General features: G+C 39.5%; 1 protein-coding gene across 4 annotated transcripts in view; it reads left to right on the top strand.

The window, feature by feature from the left end:
- Positions 1 to 221: 221 nt before the first annotated feature.
- The window catches only part of LOC133543393 (centrosomal protein of 135 kDa-like), a 30,118-nt gene continuing 15,494 nt past the window's right edge, over positions 222 to 14,845 (top strand). Inside the window, exons 1-13 of one of the 4 annotated variants that reach the window (XM_061887935.1) lie at positions 222 to 455; positions 725 to 839; positions 921 to 1,111; positions 2,868 to 3,035; positions 5,779 to 5,920; positions 5,988 to 6,072; positions 6,141 to 6,269; positions 6,345 to 6,551; positions 6,623 to 6,688; positions 8,453 to 8,603; positions 8,675 to 8,886; positions 8,953 to 9,108; positions 9,187 to 9,327. In XM_061887935.1, the coding sequence (XP_061743919.1) occupies positions 727 to 839; positions 921 to 1,111; positions 2,868 to 3,035; positions 5,779 to 5,920; positions 5,988 to 6,072; positions 6,141 to 6,269; positions 6,345 to 6,551; positions 6,623 to 6,688; positions 8,453 to 8,603; positions 8,675 to 8,886; positions 8,953 to 9,108; positions 9,187 to 9,327 (1,761 nt within the window). In that variant the 5' untranslated portion in view covers positions 222 to 455; positions 725 to 726. Of the gene's footprint in view, positions 840 to 920; positions 1,112 to 1,379; positions 1,533 to 2,867; positions 3,036 to 5,778; positions 5,921 to 5,987; positions 6,073 to 6,140; positions 6,270 to 6,344; positions 6,552 to 6,622; positions 6,689 to 8,452; positions 8,604 to 8,674; positions 8,887 to 8,952; positions 9,109 to 9,186; positions 9,328 to 14,845 lie in introns of those variants that run through there. The other 3 variants (XM_061887934.1, XM_061887937.1, XM_061887936.1) reach the window with 3 other exon arrangements.

The raw sequence follows: 14,845 nt of genomic DNA, 5'->3' as shown, positions 1-14,845 counted from the left end.
TATATACTTATATATACATAAATATACATATATATATGTATATATATATATATATATATATATATATATATATATATATATATATATATATATATATATATATATATATATATATATATATGTCTGTGTTTGTGTGTGTTTGCAAAAAAAAAAAGGATTGTGTTCAGCAGTTCGACACCGCCCCTCTCGCGGATCAACACGGGCGACACTGGTGAGCACAACACACACCCCACGAGTTGTTTCCTTACGTCCATGGTGACGAAGCCAAACCTGAGCTCATCGGCGCTCTTTTCAAACTTAAATGGTCACCAAACTTTAAAAAATAACGCTGAATCTACTATATGTTGTGGCAATGGTTCTGTAGTTCTGAATGCGGCCAAAACAGACACTTACGCGGGTCCAAATGGTCGTTGGGGACGTTAGCTCTCAGACAAAACTGCTCCCTTCCGTCTGAGGTGAGTAGAAGACAATGTTGACATTTTACTCTTGAAACCTCAGACTTACTGACATCTGAAACATCTCTAAAATGTCCATCTTTTTATTAGCAGCAGGTTAATAAAGAGTGAAATATTTTGTTAACTCGCTACTTCGTTCTGTAGCTGTGGGCTAACTAGCCTCCGGATGCTAGTGGAGTTAGCGAACAGTAAAAGCTTAGCTGTAGTGTATTTGATCATCCATCCATCCATCCATTTTCCACCGCATGTCCATTTTGGGGTAATTAAAGTCATGGAAAGCAGCGCCGAGAGGAAGTTTGTCAACCTGAGAAAGCGTCTGGACCAGCTGGGTTACAAACATCCTCTTGGAATAGAATCACTGCCACTAGTTGAGAAACTATTCAGGTAAACACACACTTTTGGCACTAATTGTATGTCCCCTTTTGACCCAGTTGTTCGAATAGATGAATTACTTCTCCATTGCAGTGATCTTGTCCGCACTACAGAAAGCCTGCGCAATGCAAAACTGTCAAAAGGGAAGAACGAGAAAGAATGCCTCAACTGTGATGTTCTTCTGGAGCCATACAGGGCAGATAATGCCCGACTGGTCAAGGAGAACAATGAAGTCCACCAGGAGCTTCTGAAGGTGAAGGAGGAGAAGGACCATGCCACCAAAGGTATTCGTCGTCAATCCTATCCTGGCATCCTGCTAGACCATCCAGCCATCCATCCATTTCTACCGCTTATTCCCATTGGGGTCCCGGGGGGCGCTGGTGCCTATCTCAGCTACTATCAGGCGGATGGCCGGGTACACCCTGGACAAGTCGCCACCCCATCGCAGGGCCAACACAGATAGACAGACAACATTCACACACTAGGACCAATATAGTGTTGCCAATCAACCTATCCCCAGGTGCATGTCTTTGGAGGTGGGAGGGAACCCACGCAGTCCCTGGGAGGACATGCAAACTCCACACAGAAAGATCCCGAGCCCGGTATTGAACCCAGGTGTCCTTGGACCTTCGCATTGTGAGGCAGATGCACTTACCCCTCTTTCATTGTGCTGCCCCCTGCTAGACCAGATCTGGGCAAATTAAGGTACGGGTGCCACATGCGGCCCGTTAAGCTTTTCAATCTGGCCCGCTGGACAGTCACAAATATTTTTTTACATCTTTAAGATGGAAAGTGTAGCTGCCATTATGATGTGCAGTGATTTTTTCAAATGGCCGTAAGTCTTGAAATATACAAAGTATTTCAATGGTTGAAAACTGCGCCTTTGCATGATATACTAGTTGCTATGGTCATGTAATCAGATAGATAGATAGTACTTTTTTTATTCCTTCAGGAGAGTTCCTTCAGGAAAATTAAAATTCCAGCAGCAGTGTACAGAGTTGAGATCAATTTAAAAAAGTAAAAAGTAAATAATGGGGGTTTAAATGGAAACAAAATAGAGAAATATTACAATATGAATAAAAATAAAAAACAACAATGGGAATAAAAATACAACAGTAAAATAAGAATATAACAAGAGAAACTAGGCAGTAGTGACCATGTTATGGAAACGTATTGCATTGTTGTTGTTTTGCATCGCCTGTCATCCGAGTACTCCCCCACCCCGCCCCAGAGAGGAGTTGTACAGTCTAATAGCGTGTGGGACAAAGGAGTTTTTGAGTGTATTAGTCCTGCACTTGGGATGAAGCAGTCAAGCACTGAACAGGCTCCTCTGGCTACTGATAACACTATGCAAAGGGTGGCTGGCATCATCCAGGATGCTCAGTAGTTTGTCCACAGTCCTCTTCTCTGCCACCGTCACCAGTGAGTGCAGTTTCATTCCGATTGTAGAACCGGCCCGCCTGATCAGTTTCTCCAGTCTGGAGCTGTCCTTCTTAGATGTACTGCCCCCACAGCACACTACCATGTAGAACAGAACACTGGCAACCACAGACTGGTAGTTACTATGGTAATCTATTTAGTTACTATGGTCATCTAAGTCACAGCAGCTCTGACCAGGCACCAACCAGTGTGGGGGGGAGCGTTTCCACAGAGTGTTTCCAGAGCGAGCCTGAAATGTGAGTGTCAGGGATAGACGCAAAGGAGATTTTTACAACAAAGGGGGATGTGACGTTCATGTGTTGTCAATATTCAGTGTTTTATCGTTCATAGTTAATATTGTAAATCCCACATTCTTTCTTTTCATGTACATTCTGGGTGTCTCATTCGGTAAAAAAAATGTAAAATCCCATTATGTTTTTTAAAGCGGTCTGTCATAACATTTTTCAATCAGACATTATTGTGAGGTTTGGTATTAGTGTTCCTAAAAACAGCCATACCAGCCCCCAGACACATTTTTTTCTCTAAATTTGGCCCCCGAGTCAAAATAATTGCTGGACCCTAATATTATGAAGATAAAAAATGTTGCCTGCCTTTTTGCAGAGATGAAAACCCGCATCAGAAAACTGGAACACCAGACGTGTGACCTGACGTTCCTTAACAACCAATATGTGCACAAGCTCCGCTGCCTGGAGAAGGACGGCAAAACCAAAGCTGAGCGTATCCTGCAGCTCCAGGAAAAGAACTTGCAAGCAGTGGTGCAGACTCCAGGTAGTATCCAATGCTTGATTGATTGATTGATTGAAACTTTTATTAGTAGATTTCACAGTACAGTACAAATTCCGTACAATTGATCACTAAATGGTAACACTCGAATATGTTTTTCAACTTGTTTAAGTCGGGGTCCACGTTAATGAAATCATTGATGATGATGATAGTAATACAATTGTAATAATAGACCCCATACTACAGTCAAGGATGTAGGAAGTAGTTTAACATTGGGAAGGAAGCACCAATCGCTAATCACAAGATATATATGATGGCATTATTGTAATTACAACGGATGACATCACATTTAGTATTGTGCAGCATTAGGATTAAACTTGTAAAAAAAAAAAATAGGCGAAAATTTTTAGCATAGCAATAGCATTTTGTACTTTTTTGCAAACACTTTTATTACTTCAATTGCCTTACTATTATCAATGTACTGTTAAGACTTAATTGCACATCATATTTAATATAATATTATACATGTTGATAAATGCTTGAGGATAATTTGCTATTGTTTCACCCCTTTTTTTGGTGGTGAGATTTTGCTCTCTGAAAGGGCATGACAAAACCTTTTTTGGTAGTGTTGACGGTACACAGTAACACTGACAAAGTTAGCAATTAAATAATGGACGAGTGATCATGCCATGATTAAAATAACCCAACTCAAATGACATAGTTTCTAAATAAGAATACAAACGAACGGCAAGACATTGTAAATGATTAATATTCATGGCTACGTATTTGATGTATTAGTTTAAGTGTGTGCTATGTACACATTTTGTATACTTTCCCCTCTCAATGTATTTGTTATTTATTGTTAACTTTTCTGTAGGGCTGTGGGACAATATGGACCAAACCTCATATCCCGATATAATTTTGGCTGAATCCTTATATAGGATGTATTTTGCAAAAAAAATTTGGGAACATGAATCTAGACAAGGTCAAACCCAAATACATTTGTTATCCGTGGTACAAAATAGATCAATTAGACTGAAATATAATGTTGGATATACAGAACATACAAACACTTTATTTGTTGAGTCAAAAATATTAAAGTTCAATGATTTGGTAAAATGATGTACAAAGCAGACTATAACATGCTACCAAAGAATGTACCACAATTCTTCTCAACTAAAGAGGAGAAATACATCCTAAAAGGAAAATCCTATTTAAAAAAAATTGTATGCACATACAGCACTTAGAACCTTTAGCATATCAGTATGTGGAATTAAGTTATGAAATGGATTAAGTAAAGAAGTTAAACAATGTCCTGATATGATCCAGTTTAAGAGGTTGTTCAAATGAATAGTGCTTACAAAGTACAAAGAAGAATAATTATGAGAAACACTTTTAACCTTATAAAAAATAAGATATTCTTCATCTCTGACTTAATTATATATTACAAAACTGCTGTATTTTTCATTCACAGATGTCATTTTGCTATAAAAAAAAGTCAGTAAATGAATGTATATAGTTGTAAACGCTCTAAAGGGGGAAAGGGGTAGGATTAATTAAGCCTTGTTTCTTCCTTTTCCTTTTCGGATATGATGTAAAGTGAAAATGATCTGGAATTGTGGGCTGTATTATTAAGCTGTAAGTGTGTTCATGTTCAAAATAAACTAAAGAAAGAAGAAATATGCTTGTCAAGTTGTTATATTAAAACAAATACTTAATATGAGTACATTTCTGGAAATGGTCGATATTCATGCATAAAATGATGCACATACAATTTTAAAAAGCCTTGAAAATGATAAAAGAATAATAAAGTATAATGTTCATTAAAACAAACCTTTACCTATGCTGATATCCTCAGCTAATTACACAAACACAAAATATAAAATAAAGTCCCTGGTTCAAGAGGACCTTGTAAACAAGCAGCAACTTGAAAATAACGTACCTTTTAACAATTGTGTATTTTTAGCTCAGCATTTTTAGAAGACCCTTGTTAAGCCAGGAACACTAAGCTGCCAACTGCAGGATGCTGTGTGGCAGCTAACGATATTGCCACTGCAGCTAAACACCCTTCCAGATTGTGTGTACATTTGTTGTGGCAGTGCTTCTTGAGCAAAGTATAATCAAAGCTCATATAATCACTTCATTATTTCTGGCAGCTGGTTAAATCAGTTTTTTCATACCGTTGCAACCAGGAACTTATCTATTTACACATAGTTTATATTTTGGCAGAAGTGTCTTCTCCATCATTTTCGAGTGCATCCATGTCTCTCGCGTCGTCGATTTGATAGAATCACGTAAATTGCAACTCGCCACGCTGCTGTCATGAAAGTGTGTTGTCCCGAGTGATGCCGAGGTTTGAGTCAAACGGACGCCTGGAATGGAGGACACAAATACGTGGTTTACTGGCTAAAAGGGGAAGGTTGACAGGTACGCTTTACACACTCTTAGTGGAGTTTGTTTCATGTGAGCGCGGCTCCTACCCCACCTCAGTCTGTGCGTAGAGAAGGCGGGACACAGCACCCAGCGCAGACAGAATGAGTAGAGATACTTTGTGTCTAAACATGAGGGATTACATACAGTATATCTGTATGGCGGTATTGTCTCAAATACATACCTTTTTGTATAATATACCCTTATAATTTGTAATACCGGTATATCGCCCAGCCCTTCTTAAAGGTTAATAAATGTATATCTGCTATATCAATTTAATCCTGTGATTAAATGGATGTAACACTATAAACTAGACCCAATGACAAATATGCATGGATGTTATTTTACCGTGTCCTAGGTGGAAGAAAGCGCAGTATACCTTTCAGGCGTCAGAGGATGCAAACTGATGAGCTCATCCCTCCACCCACGACTTCAGCTTACCCCGTATCCCAGCCAGACGACCCGTACATAGCGGATCTGCTGCAGTTGGCCGATAAAAGGTTTGCAGTGTATTCATCATTCTCTTCTGTGCTTTGCACGAAGTGCTTACGACATTCTGATTCATAGGATTCTTGATCTGGAGGAAGAAGTCACAAAAATCCAGTATGCGCTGGAAGAGTCCTATGAATGTATACAACTGTTAAATACTCAAGTAAGTAAACAGGGAAATGTATCCATATAGCCATAAGGATGATTATTTTTTCCGAATATTTCTTGAAGGTGTCCGAGAGGGACAGAGAGATAGAGCGTCTGAATCGTTTACTTCACGGAGGGCGACCACGTGATGTCATCTCTTTGGAGGCTCAGAACATCAGCAATGAGAAACGGATTGCCCAACTTAACCTTCAAGTGAGTCACTCATTGAAGAATTGTCCTGCATTCTTTTGGGAGATTGTGTGTTAGTTGTGCTCTTATGTTACACAGATCGATTTCCTGCTAGACAGCAATAATACGCTGCAGCAGAAAGTGGAGGGACTTCAGCAGAAGTCCTCAACCAAAGTGACCGATCTCTCCATTAAGAACTTTGAACTGTGTCAGGAGCTGACACACATCGACGAGCTGGCCAAGCGGATGGAGATGGATAAGAAGCGGGCCTTGGAAATGGCTGATCAGGAGTTGCTCGATACTAAAGTCAGCGTATAAAGTTAAGACACAGAACAAAAAGACACCCCATATTAAAGCTTTGTTTGTCCTCTCTACAGGAAGTAATTAATCATCAACAGGAAGTCATTGAAAATTTAGAAGACAACCTTAAAAAGATAAGAACGGTGAGTGTTTTGTGAAATCAAGAGAATGGCCCAAATTAATTTTTAAAGTCAAAGCCCGCGGTTCAGTCACTGATGCACAAGCAAATCCTTGAACACACGTGTCATATAATTAATGGCATCCATCCTCCTGCCAGTTAGTAATGATAACCTCTACTTTAGGCAACGGAAATGTATGAAATAATTATAATTATAACTGACACCTTTGTATAATACATATTAATAACTAAACTTAAAATAATACACAAAGTTAAAGCCTTACAAATGGTCACTTATTCATAAGCACATTTGCAACACACGGGTCATCCACTTAATGGCATCGCTCCACCTGCCAGCTACTAATGTTAACCTCCACTTTACACAATGTAAATTCATGAAGACTCAACATAATCCACAAGTTCAAAGCCCTAGGTATGCTTTCTCATGCACGAGTCCACAAGCATGGGCTATCTCGACGTCATAAAAAATAATGTCGTTTGTATGTCAGTTAGGAATGATAACCGGCACCCTGTATGATATAAATTAATTTATAAATTTAAAATAATCCTCAAATTTAAAGCACAATGTATGTTTGCTCATGCACAAATGCTTGTGCAACACATGTGTCATGTAATTACTGTAATAGTTCTTCCTGCCAGCCATTAATAACCTCCACCTTGAGCATTGGAAATCAATTTAAAAAAGCCTTAAAGTAAACCACAAATTCAAAACCAATGTTACATTTGCTCATGCATTGGCCCATAACCATGTGCTACCTGATGTCATGAAAATAATGTCTCTCCTCCCCCAATTTACACATGATAACCTGCACCTTATAAAAGATAATAGAAATTTATTGATGGACTCAAAATAATCCACAAATTTAAAACGCAATGTGTGCTTGCTCAAGCAAAGCCCCTGTGCAATCAATCAATCAAATATTATTTATATAGCCCTTAATCACAAGTGTCTTAAAGGTCTGCACAATCCACAAAGACATCCTCTGCTCAGATCCCACATCAGGGCAAGAAAAAAAACTCAACGAACTGGGCGCAATGAGAAACCTTGGAGGGGACTGCAGATGTGGGGACTCCTGGGCGACCATTGCAATGAATGTCGAGTGGATCTAGTTAATAATGTGAGAGTCCAGTCCATAGTGGGGCCAGCAGGGGATCATCTTGAATGGAGAAAAGTCAGTGGCGCAGAGACGTCCCCAACTGATGCACAGAGGAGTGGTACACCCCAGGTCCCGACTTTGAACAGCTAGCGCGTCAAATGTGGTCACCCGATAACCTTTCCACGCAGCAGAGGGGGGCAGAGCAGAAAAGAAAAGAGACGGCAGATCAGCTGGTTTAAAAAAAAGTCTATTTTAAGAATAGAGTGTACAAATGAGTTTTAAGATGGGACTTAAAATGTTTCCGTGCAATGTGTAATTAATGACTTTGCTCTTTCTGCCAGCTATAGAAAATAACCTCCACTTTACACAATAGAAATTAATAAAAACAACTCGACACAATCCACAAATTCAAAGTCCATGGTACGCATGTTCACGCTCAAGCACCCGAGAATGTGTTGCCCAAAATCATGAAAATATTGCTATCGTTCCTTACACCAGTTGTGAATGATAACGGCACCTGTATAGTAAAAACAAATGGATAGACTCAAAATAATCCACAAAATCAAAGCCCACAATACGCTCGCTCACAGATGTATATATATGGCATAACTAAACAATACTCTTTTAAAAGACCCCTAATTTGCCACTATTATTATTGTTCAATATCCAAGGAACTTTCCAAGAGAGGGTTTGAAACAGGTTCACTTGCTGACCAGCTGGTGGAGCTCAGAGGGCAGAATGAGAAACTGGAGGCAAAGGTAGACTTCATAGAGACAGAGAAAGTCAGGCTGCAAGACAAAGTGGAGAAGATGATGGCCGCTGGTAAAAAGATGCAGTTTGTTGTTATGGAAATGTGAATTCTCCACCTGCATTGATTGCTTGCTGTTATATAGAAAGAGACATAGTGCTGGAATTGGAGGCAATGAGAGCAAAACACGGCATTTGCGGAAGGGATCGCTCTCCTTCACGCTTGGACGCCTTTGTGAAGAGTCTAGAGGAGGAGAGGGATCGCTATCGCCAGGAGGCCGAACACTGCAGGAGATTCCGAGGAGGTGGCAGCCCCAGTTGTGGCAGTCCAGACAGGAGCAGAAGTCCACGGCGCAAGGTAATCAGGGTGAAACAACATTTTTGGTGTTAGCGAGATGTAAAGTTTGAACTTGCTGACACACAGGGAGGCGTTGAGGAATCTGAGTTTCTCGCTTTGGTGAAGGAAAGAGATGAGCTGAAGGCGGCTCTGGTGGACGTGGAGAAGCACACGGAAGACATCCAGACGAAAGTAAAAGCTCTCAGCGCTGAAAGAAACCACTTCAAAATGATGTTTTATCAGGTGACCTCCACGGCATTTTTATATCTGACATGATTTCTTTATATCTGAGAGTATCTAAAGCTTTTTTGTTTTGTGTAGACACAAGAGAAGCTGGAGGATGCCCGTGTAAGCTCAAGCACGTCTGATGACGTCTTGAATTTGAGAGAGGAGCTGAAACTGGCAGAGAATAAAATCATGCAGGTTAATGCCGAAAGAGATTTACTGATGGAGGAATTTAGGGTTAGTATGTATCTGTACATTTCTATGAATTGTTTTTATTGTGTACTAGATTGCCTCATTTGAAGTTGCTTATCCCTAAGATTTTTACTTATAATACCCTTTTTTATATTTGTTATTATGTGTCGTTGGGGGATGGTCAGGGGCATGGTCACCATGACGTCATCGCATAATTTGCTACGATGATAGGATTTTCTTTACAAAGGTTAAGAAAATATTTACATCTATTTAAAAACAAATCTGGTAGTATTCCAATATATTTGTATATCTTTTTGCTATATTTTCAATTGTTGCTGCTTGTTGTACTTATGTACTTTTGATAATTTTTCAAGTATCTAGAGACATCTGACTTTTTTATTTAAAATGACTATTAACAAATTTAGAATCTGTTTTTAGTGTTATTATAGACTGTATTCGTGTTTAGAGACGCTACTTCTGTCCCGTAATGTGCCCGACAAAATGAGAGCTGCAGCGAGCATGATGTCACACTTGTTTCGCGCTGCTGCTCCAGTTGGACTTTCTCTCCTTAAAGCGGCCACTGTCCTCTTAATATTTGCAGAATTTGTAGATAGCTCTCCGCATGTAAGTCAGGGATATATTATAGTCAGGGTTTCCTAATAATGCAGTGGTTCTCAAATGGGGGTACGCGTACCCCTGGGGGTACTTGAAGGTATGCCAAGGGGTACGTGAGATTTTTTTTAAATATTCTAGAAATAGCAAAAATTCAAAAATCCTTTATAAATATATTTATTGAATAATACTTCAACAAAATATGAATGCAAGTTCATAAACTGTGAAAAAAAATGCAACAATGCAATAGTCAGTGTTGACAGCTAGATTTTTTGTGGACACGTTCCATAAATATTGACGTTAAATAATTATTTTTTTGTGAAGAAATGTTTAGAATTAAGTTCATGAATCCAGATGGATCTCTATTACAATCCCTAAAGAGGGCACTTTAAGTTGATTACTTCTTTGTGTAGAAATATTTATTTATAATTGAATCACTTCTTTATTTTTCAACAAGTTTTTGGTTATTTTTATATTTTTTTTTCCAAATAGTTCAAGAAAGACCACTACAAATGAGCAATATTTTGCACTGTTATACAATTTAATGAATCAGAAACTGATGACATAGTGCTCTGTTTTACTTCTTTATCTCTTTTTTTCAACCAAAAATGCTTTGCTCTGATTAGAGGGTACTTGAATTATTAAAATGTTCACGAGGGTACATCACTGAAAAAAGGTTGAGAACCACTGGCATAGTGTAACTGAACGTGGCGCGCCGCCACACTTTAAAAATAAGGATTTTTTCAGGTGAAAATATGATAAATTAATATCATGTATTGTAGCTTTCAAAAGGAGTCTAAAGTCCAACGCTTGCTGTTTTTAAATTTTACTAAGAAACTTTTATCAACCGACCCAATTCTAACAGGTTTTCCCTCCCGTGCAATAACTTTCATGCTTCCTCAAAACAGCCCCGGACACACAACAACAATTCCTCATTCTCCGCCTCTAAAGAAAGAAAAAGAAAGAAAGAAATCTGCTCTCAGGCACGGACGGAGTTTAAAATGATGGGGAAAAAATCTATCAAATCAAAACCACACAAACACAAAACATTACCACCAGCAGTTTGTAACAGTATGAATGGATGTACATAGCCTTTTATTTGCGCACGATTGACAAGTGATTAACTAAAATTAGACCGCTGAAAAAAGACTGATCACCAAAAACAGCGCTGTTAAAACCGGATCTTGTGATGTAAACAAGATGCACACGATTGTCTGGAGCATAGTCAGCATGTCTGTGATGCGGACATAAATTTAATACATCCCAGATATATACTCGCGGACATCGATCTACAAAATGACTAATGATCTATTGCTAACGATGGATTCTGATGCGTCATCTATGTTGCTGCTCCTCGATCTTAGCGCTGCTTTCGATACCGTCGATCATAATATTTTATTAGAACGTATCAAAACACGAATTGGTATGTCAGACTTAGCCCTGTCTTGGTTTAACTCTTATCTTACTGATAGGATGCAGTGTGTCTCCCATAACAATGTGACCTCGGACTACGTTAAGGTAACGTGTGGAGTTCCCCAGGGTTCGGTCCTTGGCCCTGCACTCTTCAGCATCTACATGCTGCCGCTAGGTGACATCATACGCAAATACGGTGTTAGCTTTCACTGTTATGCTGATGACACCCAACTCTACATGCCCCTAAAGCTGACCAACACGCCGGATTGTAGTCAGCTGGAGGCGTGTCTTAATGAAATTAAACAATGGATGTCCGCTAACTTTTTGCAACTCAATGCCAAAAAAACGGAAATGCTGATTATCGGTCCTGCTAGACACCGAACTCTATTTAATAATACAACTCTAACATTTGACAACCAAACAATTAAACAAGGCGACACGGTAAAGAATCTGGGTATTATCTTCGACCCAACTCTCTCCTTTGAGGCACACATTAAAAGCGTTACTAAAACGTCCTTCTTTCATCTCCGTAATATCGCTAAAATTCGCTCCATTCTGTCCACTAAGGACGCTGAGATCATTATCCATGCGTTTGTTACGTCTCGCCTCGACTACTGTAACGTATTATTTTCGGGTCTCCCCATGTCTAGCATTAAAAGATTACAGTTGGTACAAAATGCGGCTGCTAGACTTTTGACAAGAACAAGAAAGTTTGATCACATTACGCCTGTACTGGCTCACCTGCACTGGCTTCCTGTGCACTTAAGATGTGACTTTAAGGTTTTACTACTTACGTATAAAATACTACACGGTCTAGCTCCATCCTATCTTGCCGATTGTATTGTACCATATGTCCCGGCAAGAAATCTGCGTTCAAAGGATTCCGGCTTGTTAGTGATTCCCAAAGCCCAAAAAAAGTCTGCGGGCTATAGAGCGTTTTCCGTTCGGGCTCCAGTACTCTGGAATGCCCTCCCGGTAACAGTTCGAGATGCCACCTCAGTAGAAGCATTTAAGTCTCACCTTAAAACTCATTTGTATACTGTAGCCTTTAAATAGACTCCCTTTTTAGACCAGTTGATCTGCTGTTTCTTTTCTTTTTCTTCTATGTCCCACTCTCCCCTGTGGAGGGGGTCCGGTCCGATCCGGTGGCCATGTACTGCTTGCCTGTGTATCGGCTGGGGACATCTCTGCGCTGCTGATCCGCCTCGACATCTCTGCGCTGCTGATCCGCCTCCGCTTGGGATGGTTTCCTGCTGGCTCCGCTGTGAACGGGACTCTCGCTGCTGAGTTGGAACCGCTTTGGACTGGACTCTCGCGACTGTGTTGGATCCATTGTGGATTGAACTTTCACAGTATCATGTTAGACCCGCTCGACATCCATTGCTTTCCTCCTCTCTAAGGTTCTCATAATCATTATTGTCACAGACGTCCCACTGGATCATTATTGTCACCGATGTCCCACTGGGTGTGAGTTTTCCTTGCCCTTATGTGGGCCTACCGAGGATGTCGTGGTGGTTTGTGCAGCCCTTTGAGACACTAGTGATTTAGGGCTATATAAGTAAACATTGATTGATTGATTGATATATTAAGAGGACAAAGAAAGAAAGTCCCACTGGAGCAGTCTAAGCAAGTGTGACATCACTCTCGATGCAGTTTGCTTTTCGTCGGGGACATCGAGTGACAGATGGAACATTCTAAAGACGAGCAAATTCTATAATAACGCCATAAAAAGATGCTGGATTTGTCGCTAGAAAAAAATCACAAATAGTCTGTGGACACTTGAACATTTTTTAACTACTGTATGTACATTCTACAATAAGCAGCAACAATGGAAAATAGAACAAAACAATATCATATAAACATTGTTGTTAATACTAATTAATAACACAGATTTGTTTGAACTTTTTGTACTGTGTACATTCTTGAGCCCCTAACCACGCCCCGACCGCCACAGATTTCTTAGCAATCTCGGGGAAACCCTGAAAGTTAAGTCCACAATGTAGACTTACTGACTACAATCTCGTGCGTCTTGTTTACATCTGGTTTTGGCAGCGCTGTGGTCATGATGTCCACATATTACCAGATAATAGTGCACACATAATAAGCCATATATATATATATATATATATATATATATATTTATTCCATTCATACTGTAACAACCTGGTAAGGGGTAATGTCTTATGTTTGTATGGTTTCGATTTGATGTTAATTTTTCCCTTGATCCCACCTGAAAGTGGATTGCATTGGCCTTTGCCATGCCTCACGCCATTGTCCGCTGGGGGGGAGGCAGAGACAGGAACAGACCTAATAAAGCAACCAAGGCCCACTAGCTCTCGGCCAGTTTCCAGTCAACGTCCAGTCCGCGCAGATGATTGAAAATCCATCCAGGGAGACCAAAGTGTCCGATACATGCTCATTTAGCCAGGGCTCTGTGAAGCTCATTCATCCCGACACTCAACGTTAGCTATGCAGCCCAGTCTCTTCCGCTGCATCTCCTCTGGTCTCTCCACGCCAACTCTGGTGTGGCAGAGAACTAGCAGGTGGTTTCCGGTGCAGACATGGCCATGACTCCCCAAAGTAGATCCAAAAGATCACCAAAAAGCAGCGTAGAGGCCACAAAAGTGCCACCCCTTGTTGCGAACCAAAAGGCAAAAAAAAAGTATGCAAAGAAAACATTTGAGGTATCAACATGTAGAAAAAATATATACTGTACAAATTGTGAGTGAATTACCGTATCAGTAATGGATTTGGAGAATAGGTAGGATTAAATAAGATCTGCTTCCTCTTACTTATTATCAGACATGTTCTGTGTAACCATGTGGTGTTCCTGAATGTAAACTTTTTCTTTTATTTTCTTAGTTTATTTCGAACATGACATACATACAACATTATACATCGGGTAATTTCATCATTTCGCAATACACAATACATCATGTCCGAAAAGGATTAGGAAGAAGCAAAGCTTATTTAATCCTACCCCTTTTCCACTTCAGAGCGCCCACAAATACATACATTGATTCACTGACCTTCTTTACAGCAAAATAGCAAAATGACATCTGTGAGTGAATAACACAGCAGTTTTGTAACACGTACTTAATTATTTCAGTCATTAACATACTAAGATGAAGAATATCTTATTTTCAATAAGTTTGAAAGTGTTTCTCATAATACTTCTTTTTTGTACTTTGTAAGCACTATTAATTTGAACATCCTCTTAAACTGGATCATATCAGTACAATGTTTAACCATTCCATAATTTAATTCCACATACTGATATGCTAAAAGTTTTAAGTGTTGTACGGGCATACAAATAATTTAAGTTAGATTTTCCTCTAAGGTTATATTTCTCCTCTTTAATTGAGAAGAATTGCTCTACATTCCTTGGTAGCAGGTTATAATTTACTTTGTACATCGATTTAGCTGTTTGAAATTTTATCAAGTCATCGAGCTTTAATATTTTTGACTCAATAAATAAAGGGTTTGTATATTGTCTATATCCAACATTGTGTATTATTCTAATCGATCTTTTTTGTAA

The sequence above is a fragment of the Nerophis ophidion genome, linkage group LG26 (genome assembly GCF_033978795.1).
Source record: "Nerophis ophidion isolate RoL-2023_Sa linkage group LG26, RoL_Noph_v1.0, whole genome shotgun sequence".
In the NCBI taxonomy this organism is placed as follows: domain Eukaryota; kingdom Metazoa; phylum Chordata; class Actinopteri; order Syngnathiformes; family Syngnathidae; genus Nerophis; species Nerophis ophidion.
This window is presented reverse-complemented; position numbering and strand designations above follow the sequence as displayed.